The sequence below is a fragment of the Lytechinus pictus genome, chromosome 12 (assembly GCF_037042905.1).
Source record: "Lytechinus pictus isolate F3 Inbred chromosome 12, Lp3.0, whole genome shotgun sequence".
NCBI classification, from domain to species: domain Eukaryota; kingdom Metazoa; phylum Echinodermata; class Echinoidea; order Temnopleuroida; family Toxopneustidae; genus Lytechinus; species Lytechinus pictus.
In genome coordinates this window covers 24313955-24337344 of record NC_087256.1, presented here as the reverse complement: position 1 = coordinate 24337344, position 23390 = coordinate 24313955, and the positions used below count along the sequence as shown (strand labels likewise).

General features: G+C 37.4%; 2 protein-coding genes across 2 annotated transcripts in view; one reads left to right on the top strand and one right to left on the bottom strand.

The window, feature by feature from the left end:
- LOC135156211 (bone morphogenetic protein 6-like) overlaps positions 1 to 2300 on the top strand; it is a 33198-nt gene extending 30898 nt beyond the window's left edge. Inside the window, exon 3 of the mRNA XM_064107910.1 lies at positions 357 to 2300. Coding sequence (XP_063963980.1) covers positions 357 to 610 — 254 coding nt within the window. The 3' untranslated portion in view covers positions 611 to 2300. The remainder of the gene's footprint in view (positions 1 to 356) is intronic.
- Positions 2301 to 7949: 5649 nt separating this feature from the next.
- LOC129272299 (PRELI domain-containing protein 1, mitochondrial-like) lies at positions 7950 to 20544 on the bottom strand. Its single transcript, XM_064107503.1, has 4 exons — positions 20444 to 20544; positions 17070 to 17299; positions 15887 to 16109; positions 7950 to 14083 (listed from the first exon to the last, which is right to left on the bottom strand). The coding sequence occupies exons 2-4, from the start codon at positions 17156 to 17158 to the stop codon at positions 13781 to 13783; spliced, it is 615 nt and encodes a 204-aa protein (XP_063963573.1). The 5' UTR covers positions 17159 to 17299; positions 20444 to 20544; the 3' UTR covers positions 7950 to 13780.
- Between the last annotated feature and the right edge of the window lie 2846 nt (positions 20545 to 23390).

The following is a 23390-nucleotide window of genomic DNA, read 5'->3' as shown; positions in this document are numbered from 1 at the left end:
ATTAGATCTTAGTGGTGTGGGTCAGGTGTGGAACGGTTGTGGGCGCTGGCTGGTATTGGATATTGGTGGTGTGGGTCAAGTGTGGAACGGTTGAGGGCGCTGGCTGGTATTGGGTCTTTGTGGTGTAGGTCAGGTGTGGGACGCTTGTGGGTGCTGGCTGGTATTTGGGTCTTGGTAGTGTGGGTTAGGTGTTGCAAGATTGTGGGCGCTGGCTGGTACCCAGGGCTGATATTGGGTCTTGGTGTTGTGGGTCAGGTGTGGGATGGTTGTGGATTCTGATGTTGTACGTAGGTGTCACATGAAACAAAACAAAAAATAATGACCCATATTTTGTTTTCTTTTCTCTCGGTCTACAGCTTACCACAGTAATTTCTGCGAAGGGTACTGTCCGTTCCCTCTCGACTCTCACTTCAACGGGACCAACCACGCCGCCGTGCAAGCCATACTCCACACACGAAAGATGAAACGAAGAGATGGTAGGCGGATCCCAAGCCCGTGTTGCGTACCGAACAGTTTCACCGGTCTCTCAGTGCTCTACTTGAACAACGAGAAGAACGTGGTCATCAAGGATTTCGAGCAGATGGTCGCCACAAGCTGCGGATGTCACTGATGGTGGTGGGTGATGCCTGCCAACCAGGGGCGGCGCCAGGGTATTTTGAGAGGGCAGTGGGTGGGGGCAGGTAAGCCGACCTGTAAGAGGTGGTGCCATGTTTGTCTCTTTAAAATGACTTGGGGAACACGAGCCAGACCTTTCCTTTTGATACTCTTCTATATTCCCTTTTCTTCCGCCTTTCTCCCTTTTCCCTTCACTACTTGAAAAAGCAGAGGGCCTGTCGCCCCTGCCCTTCCTTTTCTGCCGCCCTTGAAACTACCCTAAAAGCTCCACCGGTAGTAGTTCATCTGCTTCTCCCAGTGCTACCTGGAGGCGGAAGTGTGAGACAAGCGGATGATTATACGAGGGCTATGAAGCGATCAGTGGACTTTTTTCAAAGTGCAGAACTGCAGAACCAAGACTTGTACCGAAAGATGGTATCACTGTACAATGAACGGGTTTTCGAAAGAAGTGTTTTAAAATTACCCACCGATTTAACGTGGTTAGCTGACGTAGACAGTACAGGATCGAGACATACCGGTGAAATATTAGTGTATTAGTGTAATGGTCTAATTGGTATTGTAGTGCACAGATTAGGAAATCTCCTAGCTAGAAGTTGGTGTCACAAATGTTGCATCTAACTGAGACGGTGTACCAATGGTACTATCTATGTTTAGACGGATCATGGTCTCTAGACTTGGTGCCGAATCTGCTGGCTCTCTCGTGCACATCAAATGTGAAAACATCGGTGCCATTTTGTGGATATATGACATGTTTATCAATGTTACAAAAAGAGTCTATATCAAACGGGTATATACATTATTGTAAGTCGAGTGACCAATGATATATTGGTTTCCACGTGGATAAAACTGCAGTGATCCATGTGACTAAATACAATGACCAAAAATAAAAGACCCCGAATTCCATTCACCATTTTGACCAAACCAATCACGTTCATCCAATTAATAAGCTGCTGGAAGATATCCATTAGCCTCCCTCCCCTCAAAACTCTGCCAAATCTGAATTCAAAGTTCTTTAATAATGTAACCCCCCCTTCCTGGAAAGTGTTCTAAAACTGTCTAATATGACAAATTCTTACCCCATTGGACGTGGGGTTGAGGGTGGGGTGGGTGGTTGGCTGGGAGGGGGGGGGGGGTGGCGTCACATAATTCAGTTAACGGGCGCGACCCCAAGACGTAAAACGGGTTGTTTCCGAGTTAAGAAGTGATACGCACATGACGCGTAAATGGTGTCAGAAACTGCTTAAATAATACAATATGAGACTTTTATTGTGAAAGCTGCCCAACTTGTTAAAAGCTTGTCGCATCTCATCAGGAGTCCTGGAAGTGACGTAGGCCTACGTTTCTCCGTTAAAATTCGAATTGTATTGTTTTCCTCTTTCAGGTTTGTTTAATATGCAGTACTTTTATTCAAATATTTCAATCAGGGGCGGATCAAGGATTTTCCAAATGGGTGACATTCTGTACATAATAATTTTGACAAAAGAGGCAGTCTTCACTACCAAATGAGGTCATTTTGTTCCAGGCAAAATTTGACAAGAATAAAAAACCTCACTTGTGTATGTATCACATATTCCCCCCCTTTTTTTTGGGGGGGGGGGGGGTGCCTCTAATGGGGGGGGGGGGACGGGTCGGATGTGACCCCCACCTGGATCCACCAATGATTCAATTTTATTCAACACAAATCGAACAAAACAATTACAAAATATTTTTGTTGACAGTAATTTATGAAAATGAAATGCGTTACCTGAATTTGTCTTTACGAATGAAGACCAATCTTTACACTGAAAACATCTCTTTTTTTAATTAAAGTTCCATTCCTATCTTTTTAACTTGGCTTGCTGCATCACAAAACGGATGTAAACGGTATATTACTTTGATGATCCAATAAAATATATTTCTTTCAAACCAAGCAATCACAAATATGACTTATCCCTTTAAAGAAAAACCCTAGTAAAAGTAAATACATACAAATGATGATTTGTAACAGATTTGGTTAGGGTTGCTTAACACAATCTTTAATGGCATGAGAGATTTAGAAAAGTTTCTAATTATTATATAAAAGATTAGAGCAAGTATTTGTTTTAAATTTCATTGACTTTATAGAACACACAATCAAATGAATAGGCGTTAATATTGTATTGTATTGTAAACTATTGAATCATTATCGCCAGTAATGGTAATGTCGTCTCTACATCAAAGGGGAAACTGATTATTTCTATTCTATTGTACACTCGTTTATGTCAGCATTATGGAAAGTATTACTACATATTATATTATAGTACTATGCATTATGTCTAAATTGGCCAAATTAGTTTTTTTCTTTCATATTTCAAACGTCGGAGGAGTGTATTCCAAATCCGGTTAACTGTGTCCACCATTGATGTACTTCTTTTGTGAATGTATTACGCATTTATTTCTCAATTCACAATGACGATAATGATAATTGCCGTAAGTCCGTTGATAGCGTTGGTAATATTGTAACGAAAGAACGGAATTACAAGGTTGGATATTATCTTTACATTACAATTAATTGCGATTTTATTATTGTGTTTATAATTTGCATTTACACATCATCATTTCATCATCATGATCATGATGATGATGATGATGATCATCATCATCATCATCATGATGATGATCATGATGATGATGATCATCATCATCTAGCCGCCACTATCATTATTATCACCACCACAACCACCGCTTCCATCATCACCTCCATAACCACCAATACCACCAAATTTTTTTTCAGCTCATTGACAAGTACTAATTTTAGCCCTTTCGCCACCGCCACCACCACTACCACCACCACTACCACCACCAGCACCACCACCACCAACATCACCACCACCATTATCACCACCACCACCACCACCACCACTACTTCCTCCTCACTGTCACAACCGCCAACTCAACTATATTTACTAAGTAATTTTACCACAAATTCCTCTTATTATGTCACCACAACTACGGATATACGACCAGTACTAACACGGTGACCAACATCACCACCACCTCCTCCTCCTCACTACAACCACAAATTCGAAAGCCTTCAATTAGACAACAATAATCACGATATCCACTTCAGTTCCTATGAGAATGCATCCCCACTACAAACTGAGCAACTAGCACCACCAACACCACCACCAGCACCACCACCTTCACCACCAACACCACCACCACCTTCACCAACACCACCACCACCACCTTCACCACCACCACCACCACCACTACCAAGTCCTCAACCTCATCACCACCTCTTCCAATTAATTCTATTACCTATCATAAACACCGTCAACTTCAATTCTTCTATGTCACCACCATGAACACTGCAACCCTCACCACCACGAACAACTTCACCACCACCACCACGACCACCACCACTAACACCACCACCACTAACACCACCACCATAACCATCGTTTTCATCCCATCAACTCGACCAAACACGTAATAACGACGCTGTATTTGCTCGGCATGTTTGGGTAAACTTTATCCCCTACTATATGTCAGTATAGCAGTGCTTGCTTGTAGTATCCTCAAAGAAACTTCAAGGGCACGAAGAGAAAATACTTTCTATTCTAAATAAGCGCGGCATGTACATATGCTTTTGATGTATTTATTATATAAACCAAAGTCATTATGAACTTTAAAAGGCGTAGACAGAAAATGAATCTAAATGGTTCCGTACGCCACATTCGTTGGTTTCATGGACTTTCAATATGAAATAATCACTTCATTTTAATTCTTGTATATGTTTTGTGAAATTAGGAAGTGAGGCTGAAGAGAAAAGTCCATGAAAGTACGATATATGGAAATAAATATTTATAAGATGTAGGTATTCTGTATATACATTACAAATAGCTATCCGATATTGCGATATTTATATAACTGTGTTGTACTCTTTAAAAAAGTAACAAAGTTACCTTAAAAACTTGTAAAGTGAGTGAATGAATATTATGATGTATGTATACGATCAAAACGAAATCGGGTCATCAAATATCGATGCTTGGACATTTTCATAAGGTATATTTTCCTGACTATTCAAAACCATATAGAATGAAGTAGTTCGTTATTAGAAATGATAATTCTCATTGTCTGAAACAAAATACTATATTCCGTACAGTGCTATCTTTTTGTGATGTACAATAATGACTATATTACGATAACGGTCTGCTAGCTATCACTTTTACTTTTCTTTTATAATCATTTTATTTTCGAATAGCTCAAATCGCAAACACGAGTACACTAGTCACGGACTTTCGACGTAGAGGGTGATATTGATATTTAAATAGGTGTTTATTATGGTTATTCTCATCAGTATTTTTATTACTAGGATATTGACAAAATAATGAACTTCAACGAAAGGGAAAGTTCATCCTGACATCAAATTATTTTGAATTAAAGCATGAAAAATGAGAAACATATTAATGGCGTTCTGATGCAATCCATCAATGAAGCACTGAGCCACTGACAGAGTTACAAGTTATTGGAAGTTATAGTTTTGTGACGTAGCATAATATCCCAAGTGATAGGCCGATGAATTCCATAAGATGCATTTTCCTCAGAAAATTGAAAATGATTTTAAATACATATTTGAATATCATCAGACACATTATTTCAGGCACGTTTCTTTAGGAGAGTATCTTTCAGTCACCATGGAACGGTAATAATTCATGTAACTTGCATTGCATACCATATGAGGGCACCTGCATGCTCGCATGTGACTTCAATTTTTTTTCTTAAAAAATTAAAAACTCTAATTTTTTGATGAATTTCGTATGGAGCCTTTAAAGTGCCATCGACTTGGCGAGATACGGTATCTCGCCAAGTCGACTTATAAAAAGTTATATGTCGACATGGCGAAATACGTTATCTTGCCAAGTTGACTTATAAAAAGTTATATGTCAACATGGCGAGATATTTTATCTTGCCAAGTCGATTTATAAAAAAGTTATATGTAAACTTGGCGAGATATTTGGACTCTCGCCGGGCCTTGGACACTTCATATCTTGCCATGTCGACATATGTTTTATAAGTCGACTTGGCAAGATAAAATATCTCGCTATGTTGACATATGTTTTATAAGTCAACTTGGCAAGATACCGTATCTCGCCATGTCGACATAATAAGGTTATTATGTCGACATGGCAAGATAAAGTATCTCGCCAAGTCGTCAAGTCGATGGCACTTCAAAGGCTCCGTAATTTCGTCGTTTCCCTATTCTTTTTTATTATTCGCACCACTTGATGTCTTGGCGGACTTTCCCTTTCATATGAATATTGTGCTTGCCAAACGAATGCATTCACTACTATCACTGTTTGATTTTGACATTAAATATTTTTGTGCAAATCTTTGAATTTTTTGATAAAATTTGAGTTTAGGAAATGACGACTGCGTAAGGGGTGGTAGATAGCGATGGGCGCGGTGTCACTGTGACGTCATTTCTCTACCGTCATCTTATTGGCTGTTCTCATTTCAAATGCTCCCTCATGACGACAAATGCACTTTTTTTCTTATTTCTCTGCAAGACCTCAGTGATTTTTCCAAGTTAAAGTGTTACGAGGTTGACGTCACTGCCTATAAAACATACATTGATACAAAACCTAATGCATGATAGACTGTTAAAAAATGACACAAAGTCTTCATAATGATTTTCAAGGTATTTTTTGTTTGGTCTTCCATTTTCCCCCTTTTTTCTGAATCACGTATATATTTTACCGGGTTTTAGATTGCAATTGAATGATTTGGATGTCATAATGTTTATTTCAGTGTAAGTTCTTACAGTATTATGTTTATGCTATGCAAGAATTACAAAATTAATGCTTGAGAAATAGGACTAAAAATATTGAATTTTTCAATGATTAATTTCTTTTTGACGTTCGTTTCTTTTGAGGGGAATACACGAATATACCAGTGTTGACAATTTTACGTACCTATATGGTAAGCGTGTTGGCCAATGAATAATAAATGTTTTAAAGTGAATTTGAAAGAAATATTAAAACAAGAAAATTTTCTTAACATGGCTAACATGGTAAATGTCAAGATATTAAATTTGGCCAAACCATCGAGAGAAAACTATTTCCTTTTCGTCATGGACAATACTATATCTCTGTCAAATATCGAGAAAATTCTCGAATTGAGTGCGTTTTGTGAATGTAGAAACCGTTTTATGTAATGAATTATTCATATAATTCACAGTATAATCCTCATAAATAGAATATATAAATATGACAGCATTCTATATCAGATACGCTATTGTCGGTTGTCTCTTCATTTCTTTTGTCATATTCATCTTGGTTTCATTTTAAAATGTGTGCGTGTGTGTATGTATTAATCAAAGTGTGTGTACACATAGTGGACTGTGTGGAGATGTAATTCACACTGTGAAAATGCTCAAGTTTAACAGAGAAAAGATATAATTTCACACTGTGGACACCTCAACAGCGTTTCCAGTCTGTTTACATAGACAAGATAGTATGTGAAGATGCGGTTCACACTTAAAATTTTACAGAGAAGATAATTTCACAGTGTGGTCATCTTGACAGTGTGTTCACATAGTCATGATAGTTGACTGTGTGAAGATTATTTCACACACAGTGGACACCTTGTGCATTCACACAGTGGTCTACAGTGAAAATGTGATTCATGCTGCTAAAATGCTCAAGGAAGAGTGAGAGGATAAAATAGTACTGTGGATTTTTCCAGTGTGTTCACAGTCTGTTTACATAGTCATGATAATGGGCTGTGTGAAAATGTGATTCACACTGTTGAAATGTTCAAACATAAGTACGGCATAAATCCACTGTGGACACCTCCATAGTGTGTTCACATAGTCACTGTGAAGATAAGTTCACACTGTTTTCTTTCCAGCTGGAAACGGACAAGTTAGATTGGGGATATATTGTACTGTAGCATTATTTCTAGAGGTTACTCTTTGGACCACACAAACCCTGTTTGACATAAAATGGTTTGAATAATGGCTCATTTTGCAAACTTTAGTCAGGAAAATGGATACAAATTCTGCCGCCTTATCCAAAGGTTGATGGGTAAAAGGAAAAAAAAGACGAGTGGCTGTGTGTGAAAAGGACAGAGAGAGAGAGAGAGAGAGAGAGGGGGGGGGGGGGGGAGGAAGAAGGGGGTGACAGATACAGGAATACATGTAGATAGAGAGGGAAAGGGGAGCAGGGGCATATAACACCCTCAAACTACCTGGCCCTTTCTTTGGCAATACACCTTAAAGTACAAAAAAAATAAAAATGCAGATATTTTTTCTGAAAATGCAACGTTCTCAACAAAGACACAAAGAATTCAACACTAAGACCATTCTCAAATTACTAGTTTTTAATATTTTTATTCATCTATATGAAGCTAGTCTTTTGAATGGCAAACTTTGTTCTCAATAAATCTTTATAGGATATTATATATACAAACATTTCACATCACCATCATCGGCGGATCAGAGTAACCCAAATTGGACATTTAAATAAAAAACAGACAAAAACACTTAAAGAAAAGAGAACTTTGAGGGAATAACAAGTACCTCAAAACCAACAAATTGATTTCAACAAATAAATTCAATGAAAGGGGGAAAATTAATTTAAGACAATCCAAACGGCATTTGATCATGTAATAATGAAGAAAATACAACTAAAATTCTTGATTTCATGAGGCTAAAATCTGGATCCATGGGACAGGGAGGTGTGTCATAGAACTCTTTGCACATTATATAGGGACCCTTTCTTTTATTAAAACAGAGATGAAATTATTTGAATTTCCACTATTTTATGCAAAGTATAATATTTGTTACGATTTAAATCATAGAAAGTTCCCTAGCTCTATGTTGGAAAAAGGGGAAATTTCACCAAAGTTGTCCAACCTGGGGGTGTTTCACAAAGGTTTAAGTATGACTGAAGTTTCGCACTTGAATGCCGACACACATATGACATGCAATGCGCAGTCTCATTGATCAATATGCAGTAGTGCGCGTCCTCTTGGGATGATCTTACCAATGCAGTCATGCCTTTTATATTGTACGCAACTTAAGTGCGACTCTTAAGTCATACTTAAATCTTTGTGAAACAGCCCCCAGATAATTTAAGTGAAATTCTTGGTTTTTTTATTGTATGCGAAGCAGTGAGAATCACCGGCTATTACTAAGGCAGGTAATGAAATGCCATCTGTTCTCCAACCAACGTGAAATAGTACCCTGTGGGGCTTTTCATGACAGTACTTTTCAGATGCCTATACGTGTACAAGAAAGTCTGTTTAATCCCAAAGTTACCATAGTAACACTCAGACACCTGTGCTCCTCAACCAATCTAAATCGGGGAAAGCTGTCAGATCGGAAAACCTGTCAGACAACAAATGTTAATGACCACCAATGCATCGCAAACATGAAAGGTCACTTCTGATTGGTTCCTGGCCAATATTTTGAGTCAAATGCGCATGTATAATTACTCTTGATTGGTCAGTCTATTTCACGATTGATCGCTAATCTTATCATTAGAGCCCTGGTTTCCAAGGTAATAGATAGTACCCCTGGAAGCAACTAACATTTGGCAAGACATACAATGTATGCCACTCCCAACCCAGGAGGGGTACATGCATTTGCCATTTGCAGCAGAGCCATCGTATTCAATTGAGAACTGCCAACTTCAATAATCACATTTCAGGTAGAACATTTGCTAAGAGGTTTGGGAGATCTACTTCAATTACACACAATACGATTAAAGGGGAATGAAAGCTTTGGAACAAGTAGGCTTGTGTCGAAACAGGAAAATCAGAAAATAAGAACAAAGAAAGTGTGAAAAAAATTGGACAAATAATGAGAAAGTTATGAGCATTTGAATATTGCAATCACTAATGCTATGGAGATCCTCCCTTGGCAATGCGACAAGGATGTATGATGTCACATGTGAACAACTTACCCTTTGATGGACTATAAAATACCCTCCAAATGTACTCTTTTTGCTTTTTCTTATGGTGATACACACTCTTTATCCATGATGTATTCTTTAAAAAATTGTATTTACATGCCCTCCTATAGAAAGAACACATGATCTACTGATAGATGTGATAAAAGAGGCAATTTAAGTGAAATATATGCTAAAGTAATGGGGAGAGTTGTTCACAAGTGACATCACACATCTTTGTTGCATTGCCAATTTGAGGATCTCCATAGCATTAGTGATCACAATATTCAAATGCTCATAACTTTCTCATTATTTGTACGAATTTTTTCAAACTTTCGTTGATCTGTTTCTTTGATTTTTCTGTTTTCACACAAGCTATCTTGTTCCGAATGTTTCATCCTCCTTTAAAGTGGTCGACGCGAGGACTGTGGTGATGGTGAAAAAAAAGAAGTAATTTTTTACTAATAATGAATCGATTTTCATGGATTCTCTCCCATAATCAGATTTCAGAACACTGCATCTAAATAGGGACAGACAATATACACTCTTCTATTATAAAGACAAATACATCAAAATATATTCTAGCTCAACACTTGCAGCATTAATATTCCAAAGAAATCATAAGGGCAAGATTCGCCCTCAAATGTGTCCGATACTTCAACACTTAAAAACAAACGTAAACATCCGAATTAGAGTTTTTTATCACTGAAGAGATTCAGTGATGAAATAGTGTGACATACACAATAATAATAATAATAATAGGCATTTATACAGCGCCAACTATCTAGAAATAATCTATTCCGAGTCGCATTGTTTATCATTATTATTACCCCGGCTTTACCTCGAGCTGCCTGTCAGCGCTCAGTGCATTCAAGGAATTAATCCTGCCGGGTACCCATTCACCTCACCTGGGTTGAGTACAGCACAATGTGGATAAATTTCTTGCTGAAGAAATTACGTCATGGCTGGGATTCACACCCACGACCACAGTTTCAAAGTCAGTCAGAAGACTAATCCACTGGGCCACAACGTTCTACATGTAGTGGGATGAAATGAAAAAAATATGTATCAATTACATTTACACTGAGCAAAAATATATGGCATATGAAAGCTAAATCTGTGTTCAATTAGGGAAAAAAAGTTAAGGAATTCAGAACTTTTAATTTTCACTAAACTATATTCCCGTGACTTGTGTCTGCATTTTCCTGCTAATTGTTCAAGCACAAAGTTATTTTCAAGGCAGACTTCTTCTTTTTCTTCTTCTTTAAAGTTCATTAAAAGAAGAACCTTTGTTATGTTCACCTATACAACACAATATAAATAATGATACAACTTACATAACATTTTCAATTATGCTGGATAGAGTACATAAATGCATAAAGCAATGAATATCAACAAGAATAAACTGTTGAAATCTACTACAGTATATTTGGATTGAAGGAAACCTACACTTCAAGAGAAATGATGAATATACCTGAGTATACATGTATATCATATTTTCCACTGGAATGTCGATGTAAGGACAATATTCTTTTTGCTATGATAGGTAATTCACCACTTGGTCTATATGTTATTGCCTCTAGTTCCATCCTACCTGGTCAGATACAACAGACTTGGTGTTAATATGCCCTTAGGCAACAAGGTCAAGTGTTATGGGGGGATGAGCATGAGGCATGATTTTGGAAGTGTCTTGCCCTTTCACATAAGACTGGCTATGTCTGCAGGGTTTACACACAAAGCGTAAATGTTGTTTTTTGAATAATGTCAATGTTAGCTGGCACGGTAGGAATTCTCCCCTACTTCACTGCTCATAGTTGAATCCTAGAGTACACTCGATTATAGGTAGATGGTATTTTACTTAACGTGTAGGTGCGAGATTGCGGGATGGCCTTTTACCAATTTCTGCACTCTTGCACATGTAGATATCCACCTTTGGAACTGCAGACATCCTGTCTCAGTTCACTCATGACCAACCAAACTTTTCTCACGTGGTACAAGAGCCATTTAACAAGGTCAGTCTCATCAGCACCTGGATGCAGCTACACATGTTGATCTGTTGGCAGGTTACAAATCAGAGATGACATCAGATTGCCATGAAAGGACTACAAGCCCCCAAATACAATCGCATTATGCACGATATCCAACCAGTGACATGTATACGAGACTGGGAGATCTGTCGGGGTTACAGGTAGTTGAATAATCCAAGGAGGCGTGATAGCTCAGTCGGTAGAGGGGGGGATTCGTATTCCGGTGACCCGGATTCGATTCACACTTGGTGCGCTATTGCCCTTTGGTAAGGCATTAATCCTCATTACCAGGCCCTTTGGAGAGGACCTTAAGCCGTCGGTCCTCTGGTTGCTTGCTTACAAGCATTCATGCTTTCTTAGAAATCAGGTAAAAAATCCCCACCAATCAATCCACTTTACATGTTGGAACAAACAATCATCTCTTGAATAATATCTCCCAAGGATTAATTTCTCTCTTTTTATATATTCCTCAAACAACAACTTACATGGACAGTAATTTTAGCCGGGCCAGGCAAACATAAGCTCATATAAAACAAGGAGACAATAAGCCAGTTCACGGTTAGCTCATGATCAACTTTTCTCAAATGACCTTTGTGATTTTTCATTAGGATAAGCACTTTCATTTTCAAATGTAGATGTTGCGTAAGCTTTACCGGTAGAGTATTCAAATTCTAAGAACAAAAGGCATTGTATAGACCAGGTGACTAGAATAGTATATCAGGGATAAAGTTTGGAAATCTGTTTTAATGTCTGCCTTTGGCACATTTGACTATTGTTTAGGCTACTGTCAAATACCAGTGATTATGAAGGCTCTATTTATTACTCTTCAGCTTGGATGTGATAAATATTTTGAAAGGAATACATGAATAATCATCAAATCACAAATGCCTATGTCAGTGAATTTGAAAGCCACCTTCATGGTTGTCTCCAATGACCTTTTTCTGCTCGTGCGCAGTTTACAATCGTGAACAGGCTTATAAGGCCAGCTGTGCAGCTGAACACCGAATGTGTATCACATCGCAAAAGTAGATCTCATTTCTAAATGTAAACATACAGTTGTACAAATTAATATATTTCATAGTGTACATTGTTACTAAGCTTTCATGGACATTTGGCACAAAGCTGGTGATTTCAATTACCACTTCTGCATTTAAAAATCCATTTACTTAACCCAATACACTGACCATGGCAATGCAAAGCCTGAGAATTTTGAACAAGTGCACATGAAGTGAATATTCCTCCTTCTATTCTTGAGGTGATACAGTAGGACTAGTCAATAAAAACATATCATTTAATTCAAGAGTTTAAATTAATAAACTAAACACTTCTTACTAACAGCTTTCCAATATTAAAGAATTTCTCAAAAAATTGTAATTGCACCCGAAATGCACAGCGAACTGCAGTTGGGTTGTCCAATAAGTGAAAAGCTTTGACAGAAATCAGTCCGCAGCTACATACTTCTAATGATGATCATCTGATTGCATTGAGTAGTGCATATGTACATAAAATAACAAATAGTTGCCATCAATGGCTGTACTTTTTATTTTACAAACTAGTTATTTGTGAACATAGTAAAGTTACTGACAGGCACAACCAATATCAGTGAATCCCAAAGATAGTTAATTAAAACTATAGCCAGAGGGATAAGTACAACCACGGATGAATAATTCCCTCTACACGTTTGAAATAAAGGCCTGGTATATTTGTTTTTTTTATCCTACTTTAGGTGGAACAATAAATCTTGATAATCTATTTGTTCTGCCGCTTGTTTTTCAGCATGGGAATGGTATGGTACAAAACTTCTTTACAAAAATTCAATATTACAGAAACTTTTGTTACATTTGATCATCATACATGTAGATCTGTAACTAATCATGCATTTTCAACTTCCCCAAATTGCATGTCATTCAATCAGTCATATATCTCTAACCCGTTATCAATATTTGGGGAATAACCCCACTAATTCATCTCAAGATCATAGGAACTTCATATGAAGCGAGATCTATAGTGAAACAGGAAATTTCATCGACATTAACCTATGCAGTGAGGGGTACAACTTTTGAAATTCACTGTTCATTATACAGCTCATTCTTAGTCATGTCACGAATCCTGGACCATTTTATTGGATCTGGCAACCGATCCTTCCTTTTTCTCCAAGTTCCAGTTCACGATAGTGGGGCTAACCAGCAGCCAATCGCTCTCCTACCACATGCAAGCGGCGCATTACTGGACTATTCCGCCGGCCCTGGCAGCCATGTTCTGGGCCTTGGCTTTGGCATTGTCTCTGAGCTTGGAAACTTCGTGAGGTAGCGTATCGGGAACCCTCTCTGGCACAAAGAGTTTGTCTATGATGTACTGGATGCCTTTGTTAGACTTGGTGAGGTTGGCTTTGTAGCGTTCCACACCGAAGGCCATCAGGGCTCTGGAGAAACCGTACAGGTTGGAGCTGACCCAGACCTGTCTCGTCAGTTGCGTCCAATCCTTGTTCTCTTCCGATTCTGTGAAGACACACTTTTCCTCCAGAACCTGGAGGAAATATAAGACAGATATCATCATACGTAATGAAAGTTTACTCCTACACATTTCCTTTTTAAAGAAATCAATGAAACAATTTGATCTATAAATGGCTAAATGGAAAGCCAACTTTTCCATAATTTGTCATTTGTACTTTTTTGGGTCCAAGAATAGCATCTCAGGAACCCAATACAGAAATTCAGATTCAGAGGAATGCAGGTACTCAGCAAGCAGCTTTCATTAGTAATCTTCACATAATCACAGAATAAATAGTGAGGAATCAAGTTAGCCGCTATGAAGAGGCGGATAATGTAGAGTCTGTATTGTTGGATTTCTGCTAGAAGACATGGTACTGACTCTTGGTTACATGTAGGTGCCTGTAAAGTGCCTGTGAATTACTTCATATACCAATCAAAATCAACTAAAGGGTGGGAGATTATAATCAAGACCACACAGCCTAAGATTGAAATGAAGAACATAATTTTCAAAGGTCAAGACCACATACAGTAACTGTATGCTGGATATACAGTTCAAGAACAAAATCATGATCAATTTCTGGATAGTCACCTTGCTATAAAAGAAAACAGTCACAACCTTTAACCACTCAATCTTCTCTCAAACAATGAGTTTGCTGAAGATGCATGTACATGTACATATTAAGCTCTTCATTGGAGAATGTTTTTTTTTTTAGGTTCAGAACTGTTTGGAAAAAAAATTGACTTGATCTGATCTCAAGCAATAAATTAAAGAATAGAAGTTCTGAGGTCAGGATCAAGATTGATTAAGACCAATAATCATCAGATCAAGACCAGATTTAAGATGCACAACACTTATCAGCATGCAGTTGTTAACAAAGGAGATTGTCTACAGGTACAGTAGCTATGACATTGATGGCTTTTCATATTTAAGATGGATTTAAGATTGATTTCAATCAATCACACCCCTTCATGTTAAGAGCCAATTCAAGAGTAAAGGGATGCTCCGGGCTGACGATATTCATACCTCAATAAATAGAGTAAAATTCACAGAGGAAAATGCTGAAAATTTGATCAAAATCGGATAAAAAATAACAAATTTATTGAAATTTAAAGATTTGCATTATTCCGTTGAAACAGTTCTAGGTATGTTTTCATGAATATTCATCAGGTGGGCTGATGTCATATCCCCACTTGTTCTTTTGTATTTTATTATATGAAATTAGGTTTATTCAAAATTTTTCTACCAAGAACTTAAACAATTGGATTGATAACTGGTTAAGTGCATTAGTTGTTTCGTGCTGCAAATTATTTCATAATAATGGCGACACACCATTTACACATGTATGAATAAATGAAACTATTATGATTTCATGTAATAACATAAGAAAAAGGAAAGTGGGGAAGCGACATTGTCAGCCCACCTAATGAACATTCATGAACACATGCCTAGAACTGTTTCACTGGAATAATGCAATACTTGAAAATTCAATAACTTTGTTATTTGTTACCCGATTTTGATCAAGTTTTCAGCATTTTGCTCTGTGAATTTTACTATATTTATTTAGATATAAATACTTTCCACCCGGAGCATCCCTTCAAGACTAATACTCAAGATTAAGACTAATTCTCAGATCAATATCAGTTTTAAGATAAACAACACTAATCAGCATGCATTTGTTTACAGTTTACACATATGCAGTCCCTGCATATAGAGTACGTACTATACATGAAGTATTATGACAATAATGACACTGACAGCTTTTAACATTTAAGATGGACTTAAAATTGATTCCAATCAAATCACACCACTTTACAATCAACTCCTAGACATTCTTACCATGAAATTCTGGTAGCCTAGATTCCTTGTGTAGGTGGTCATCGTCTTCTTCTTGGGATCCACAATGCTCTCTTCAACGATAGAAACAAATCTTGCGTTGTTTCCGAAGAGAAAGCCGCCCCACTTGGGCATTCTATTGGTCTTGGTCAGGAGGCGTATGCTGTGAAGCTTGGAGTCTGGGCTGAGGTAGCGGGATACAACGTCTTCAGACAGCACATGTTTACTGAAAACAATAACAAAGGACTGGAAAGTAAAGCATTATTACAGACAACATTGAAACTATATGAGAAAAAAAGTCACGAACATCACGGAAAATATCACTACCTTTAATGGAAGTTATATTTCTTTTTACAGAAATAAAAGCCTTGAAGTGGTTGATATTCATAGTTTTGTTTTTTTGATCAACAACTATCTTTATGTATTTTAGTGGTCGACTGGTCTCTACAGAAAAAATCATGGCTGGTCACAACTCAAAAAAAAAGAAAGAGAAAAAAAAACACAATTACCCTCCTCTAGTTTAGACATATTTTCCATGAAACAAGACCCTTTCTGAGAATGACCCTAATTTATTAACCAATGCTACATATACAGGAAAAAAAATCAACATCAGTTATATAATTTTATATCTAGCTGCAGAATAAGCAGCTGACCAGTACCACCTATTTGTCCAATTATTACTTTACCAATACAAGTGTTATGTCTCCAAGACCCCAGATAAATTGTGAATTTAATTTTCTTCATGTATTTGTTTTGTATCTGAAAACAATCGGTGAGCAAACCAATCAGCACATGGTGCCAGCATGGGTAATTATTCAAGTTTATCCATGTTTTGAATTTTGAAAGGTTAGGGTTGCTCTTAGTGGTAATCATCAATGACCCGTATTCTGAACTCTGCTTTAACTTCAACCAGTTGGTTGCGGTTTACTATGAAAAGCCCAAAGTGGTATCAATCTCTAGAATTAGGTGATCATCACATTATTACGCATTCAAATCATTGACAAATTCTTGAAATGATAAATGAAATAGTTTCCTTCCCCATTAAACCAATAAGGACCCCAGTAAACACAAGAAGCATTACAGTGTAAACAAATTCTTGGCACTTGTGGCTTTCCATAAGTTTAGCCCAGACTAAGACCATGGCCTAAGTTGGACCTGATTTTAGAATACAGGCCAATGTATTTACCTGTATGGTCCAGGGTATTTTTGCCAGAAAGCTGAGGAGACTTGGTCCCATGAGTGTTTGAAGGTAGTAGCAGCAGTGAAGTGCTTCATTTCTCTGGACCCGAGTGAAGGAGGATCACAGGCTTTCTTGAAAATACAAGTTGTTCAGAGGAGAGGCTGGTTGCGTCCACACTCCACAGCATATGCGTCAGAATTCCCTTCAGCCTTGAGGACTTTTTTTTCATCACAATTCTATAGATGAATCAGAAGAATCATGAAAAAGCAATGTACTACATCTCAGTATATCCCCCGGGGGGGGGGGGGGGGGGGGAGGGGGACATTTCCACTGACGAGTGGATACCACACATGACCATGGTGTTTCAAAATGCACCCTAAACACGTATTTTCCATGTTCTGAAAATGCACCCCTTAACTCTTTGTGCGCTGGACCATGAACCCATCTGTACTGAATTATTTTCAGGGAGGGAAATAATGCTTTGTTTGTTGAGTGTGAAATGTGAAGTTCGCACGGCACCGAGTGTGCATTGGTGCGAAGTACGCGTGGAAAGGGTTAACAAGTATTGGCATGTGAAACCCTACCCTTAACAGGTTTTGGAAACAAAACGGTACCCTTGACAAGTATTCCCTTACTTTGACCCCCTAAACAAGTACAGCTATAGTTTAACAGCCCCAGCATTAGCAGCAATCCTTTTTCTAGTACATGCACATTTGAGTTACAATTACATCAGAAAAGCAAACAAACAAACAGCTTATGTGCAAGTTTCCCCGGGAACACCCCATCTCCAATAGGACCCTTAACACGTAGTGTTGGTGCAAAAAGTACATCTTTTATAAAAGCATTTTAGTCTTTTTATACCCTCGCAAATTGGACTGTAAACACGTAGCTTTCCTTGCGAAATATATACTTTTCATTAATATTTAAGCATTTTTGACACCCTTACATGTATTACGTTATGTACGTAACATGCCTTATCTTGAAAAAGGGATCCTTTTTAGGTGTTTCTTTGGTCACAGGTGGTATACACCCGTCAATGGAAGTGGCCCCCCCCCCTGGGATTTTGCCTTATATTCCATGAACATGGAATGTTGCTGTCTGAGGGGGGACATACGTGTCATGTGACCAATTGAAAAGTAGTGTATCAAACAAAAAGTGGTGATCTACTTCTACATTTCGCTAACCTCTAATGTTAACAGCCCTGATGAATAAGAGTCATAATGGATGTGGAGTAACTAAGAGTCACACAGCCATTCCAGTGTGAATCGCGTGACATTCACACAAAATTTCAACTTCTCAAGATCAACTTGTTTCTATTCATTTCAATTAAAGTATTAATACACATTGTCCAACAAAAATTTTGAATTTACAGTGTTTTTGTAGGAGATATTTCAATTTGTTTGTTGTGATTCGCGTGACGCGACACTATTGTAGATTCCTGACATTACTGTATATTTGTCTGTAATTTCCTTAGAGGATACTCGGCAGATTTTGATAAAAGTTTCTGAAGAGTATTTTGAAACATCTGGAAATTCTCATGTTAAAAATTAATTGATGCCTGACTTGTTTTGAGTTGATTGCCATTTGAAAATGTGACACACATGTCAAGTATCGTTTTGGACTACAAATTGACCAAATTATCATGATTTTATACAGTAAAATGGGCCAAATTTCATGCAAACAGAACATTTATGGTAATTTGCATCCCCTTTATCTTTAAAACAAAGAAATTTTAAAGTCACACTCTGATATATCGTCGCCTGAGAAGCATAGTGCTTTGACTAAAAAATGTTGTCCCCTGTTTTTTTGTTTTTACATATCACCTTTTAAAAGTTTCCTTTCGTTTCATGAATTCAAATATCTATCAAGATATCCATCAGAAACATAATTGACATTAACTCTTTTTCGCACAATTCCCGAGAAGCAGTTGGCATTAACTTGTATAGTGTTTGTGCGCATATTGTACGCTAGTACATGTAGATGCTTCGCTATGCACACTTGACATCATAATAAAGGAACATGCAATTACGACTAATCAGCTATACATGTAGGTATCAGCTGATTTTTCACTGTATGTTTTGCAATCTAACTGCAGATCCGATTTGTAGCTAATTATTAGCTGAAAATAATCTACAGAACAATGTTTTTTAATATAATTTTTGAACACTTTACTCTTATATCAAGTGCTGCAAAGTATGATGAATATGACCTCGAATAAATGGTGGAGTGGTTTAGAACATTTCCTCACATAGATAAAATGCCGAATTCTTTTGAATGCGCAATAAAAATATAGAGACGTTTCAATTGGGTAGAGTTAAAAGCTCGATAGCAAAAAAATCAAGCTCAAGATGAACCCATTTCAATTTTTTGCAAATACATGTATCCTAAGAGTAAGACTGGTGCGCATGCTAACGTTATACAATTTACAAATAATGCATGCAGCCGAGGGCGTTAGTGGAAATGCAGAGCACGCAAGGTTTCTTTAGATAGGTGCCGCACTGTGCACGAGCAGCTGGCGGCGAGTGCCCAGTGTGCACCATCTGAAGAAACCGAGCTTTCTCTGCATTTACTTATTACGCACGACAGAGCAAGTGCATTATTTGTTTTATAAAATAGCAACACAGAAACAAATCCTTAAAAAGTCACAGTACAGTACTGCAGTGGTCTGCTTGAGCGTGCAATGTCAATTTTCGTTGCGCACCTTTTGCACTGCCGTGCATTGCACACAAAAAGTTGGATGTTATGTGACGCGTATTAGCCAATCGCGATGCTTGAATTTGAAATAATAGTAATACACCTATTTTATAAAACCAATCAATGCAATGGTAACTCTGTGCAAAACTTGGTGAAAATTACATACATTTTGATTATATTATTATTGTGGAATACCTTAGCAGTTCCCGCATGACCCAAATTTCAATGCACACACACATAAAAAAAACTGAGAAATTGTTGATTGAGTTAGATTGGTCTTTTCTACTTTTGTGATCATTTTAAAAATCAATCAATGACAATGCACATGCACAAATTATGTTATACCCACTCATCCTACGAACAAGGTTATATGGCCAATATATAAATTATATAACATATAAATATGATGAAATACATGTATCACGGAGTCCTTTACTTAGCCTTAACGACGTTAGGCTAGGCCCACTCACACAACATGCGAGGATAGGATTATTAGGAAGCATCGACAGACAAGTACCGGTAGTACCATACTCACATTTCAGCATCTGGGACTACACAACAATTACTGCACTCTTCACGTGCCAAAATATCATCATCATGTAGGGAAAGCAGAATAGAAAATATTTCATCAAATAACAGACTACTTGATTATTCAAATATAATAATGAAACTTACGGCAAACTTACTTCTCATTTCTAAAAGGCAACTTTGTTCCATTAAATAGACAAAATGGGATGGGAGCGACGACGCGACGAATCTTGCATGGAACCAGTGACGTCATAAAAGTAGCTAAATTTTGCACGTACGATTATTTTTGCATTGATACTAATTTTTTTTAAACGGTTTTTAGTAATAGTTGTATAGTCTGCAAAAAGAGGAAGAAGAGAAGGAGAAGAAGATGATCGGAGAAGACGAAGAAGATCGAAGAAGAAGAAGAAGATCGAAGAAGAAGAAGAATTAGAAGAAGAATTAAGAAGAAGAAGAAGAATTAAGAAGAAGAAGAAGACGGAGGAGGATGATCGAGGAAGAGGAGGAGGAGGAGGAGGAGGAGGAGAAGAAGAAGAATTCAGAAGAAGAAGAAGAAAGAGGAAGAGCGAAGGATCGAGACGAAGAAAAGAGACGAAGGAGAAGATGAAGAGGAAAAAAAGAAAAAAAAAAGGAGGATTAAGAGGCCGGATCTAGAAGAAGAAAGCTCGTCATATACTCATTGCATAAATTTATTGATAAAGTAAAATATCAATATGATATTTATCCGATTTTGGGAAATATTTCATCATGTTGATGAAATCACTCGATCTACATGTATATCACTGTCAGCATACAGAGTGGGCTTATACGCATAGGGGTGAATCCAGCATTGTAATAATAATAAATAATACATGAGATTTATATAGCGCACTTTCCATCTTGATTAGATGCTCAAGGCGCTTCAGAGCAGAACAACAAAATTATTTACATATAATACATGTCTGAACAATAAGTCAATATCTATCAAAAAACACTCTTATACATGGTATGTTTTCAGGTTGCCCTTGAAGGTGGTCACTAGCTGTAGATGGGGGTGGGGGGGGGGGGGAGGAGGGTGCATGGGGGTTTCCATATGCCGGTGTCTTATACATAGTAGTCTGTCAGCCTAAACTTTTTTTATCCCCCTGAAACTTGTTCCTGGAGCAATGTCCCCCTCCCCCTATAAATGGCTCGTTTGAATCCTCAGATTAAGGTAGGGCCTATACCCGGGGAAATACGCTTAAAGTACGTGTGCTTGAAACTTGACGGGTGGGGGGGGGGGGGGGGGGGGGCCGGGGGACCTTATTCAGTCTGAATCGCCTATGAAACCTTTTGTAGGCCTATCCTGTGAAAGTGCCCGGGATAATATAGTACGCTTTACGCGTGCTCACATAGGGAAACCCGTTTGTCATGTTAACAAAAAAAGAAAAAAAAAACTTGAAACAAAAATCTGTGCCCAGGGCGCAGTGCATGACTATCCTACCTCTAGTTCCCCCCTCTAAAGTAAAGGAGATAATACATGGGCGTCAGATATCTTTACAGTTCTCTTTTGTTGTTGTTGTTGATATTTTGCGGGTGGGGGTGTTATCAAAAGTTCGCTTAAGGACGTTCCACAGTTAAAGTGAAATCCATGTCATTTTCACCAAACTTTGCACATAGATACTTTAGAACCTTAATATTCGAAATATGCAAAAATTAACATAGGTCCATGTGCTTGATTTTTTGCTATAGAGCTTCAAAGTTCACCCAAATTGATGTTCTTAAGAATTGCGCATTCAAAAGAATTTGGCATTTTTAGACCGCCCAAGATTACTACAATGAGTTTAAACCTCTATTACTCAGTCAAAATACATGAAAAAGTCATCAAATTTCGCAAAAGAGTTAATAATTGTATCGTTCGAAAGGAGAATCTAGTTAAAGTGCTATTTGTTTTCAATTTTAAGTTTAACAGCGCTGGCAGTTCTTAAAAAAAGGCGGAAACTATAACAAAACCCCAATCTAAAAAATGTAAAATTTTAGTAACAAACTACAAACGTACAATAAATGCTGCACTTTATTCAAAATCCATGTCATTTTCACCAAAATTTGCAGAGTTGTAGAGGAAGGTATACCTAACAGGTACAAACTTTAAAAAATAGGGGTCCATGTGCTTGTTTTTAAACTATTAGCATTTTTATTAGAGCAAATGTGCTTTTTAAAACACCAAAAATGCGCCGAATGCTTTGTATCTATGTGAAGAAAAAATCAAAACCACTCTACCATTTATTCAAACTCGGGGTAATATTCCTGATTCTTGGCAGCAATGCAGAGTAAAGTATTTTGAAATTGTAGAAATTTTTTTTTAATGGTCCATGGAATAATTCCATTTTTAGCTTCATGAAATAACGCATCGGATCTGCAGTTAAAGTGCAGAATATGAGAAAAATCAGCTCATACCCGCAGCTAATCAATCACCTGTTCATCCATTGTGACGTCAGCGCGCAGAGTGTAAACTATGCGCAGATCATAATGCGCACAAACATAACTGTGGAACGTCCTTAATTGCTAAACTTTGATTTCGTAATCAAAATATATAACTGCAGATCTGTTGAGATCTTTTTAGGCTAATTATGTTTGCATATTCCTTGAAGACTGTGATTTGGTTTTTCTTCATTAGTTAGAGATCATGTTCTTCAGTCGCCTGTACCATGGACCTACTACAGGTCCATGCCTATACTGATGGGGGTGATTACAGGCGTATATATATATATAATGTATACATATGTATGTATATATAATTATATATATATATATAAGCATCTTGGTTTTCCACGTATTGGCAATAATAATAATAAGACATCAGAAATGCGAAACAAATTCACGAGTAATGCAGTTTTTGAAGTGCCAACAATTAAGTTCTTTTATTCACTCTCCAAATTTTCGGTAGACATCTACCTTCTTCAGGGAAGAATTCACGAATCTTCCCTGAAGAAGGTAGATGTCTACCGAAAATTTGGAGAGTGAATAAAAGAACTTAATTGTTGGCACTTCAAAAACTGCATTACTCGTGAATTTGTTTCGCATTTCTGATGTATATATATTTCTGATATATATATATATATATATATATATATATATATATATATA

Bases quoted from the DNA above. Each gene is read 5' to 3' on its own strand.
- LOC129272299 (XM_064107503.1), bottom strand. From the start codon at position 17,158: ATGAAGCACTTCACTGCTGCTACTACCTTCAAACACTCATGGGACCAA. The intron at 16,110-17,069 runs GTAAATACATTG...TATTGTTTTCAG, and splicing joins AAATACCCTGGACCATACAG to TAAACATGTGCTGTCTGAAG. The intron at 14,084-15,886 runs GTAAGAATGTCT...TATTTCCTCCAG, and splicing joins TAGGCTACCAGAATTTCATG to GTTCTGGAGGAAAAGTGTGT.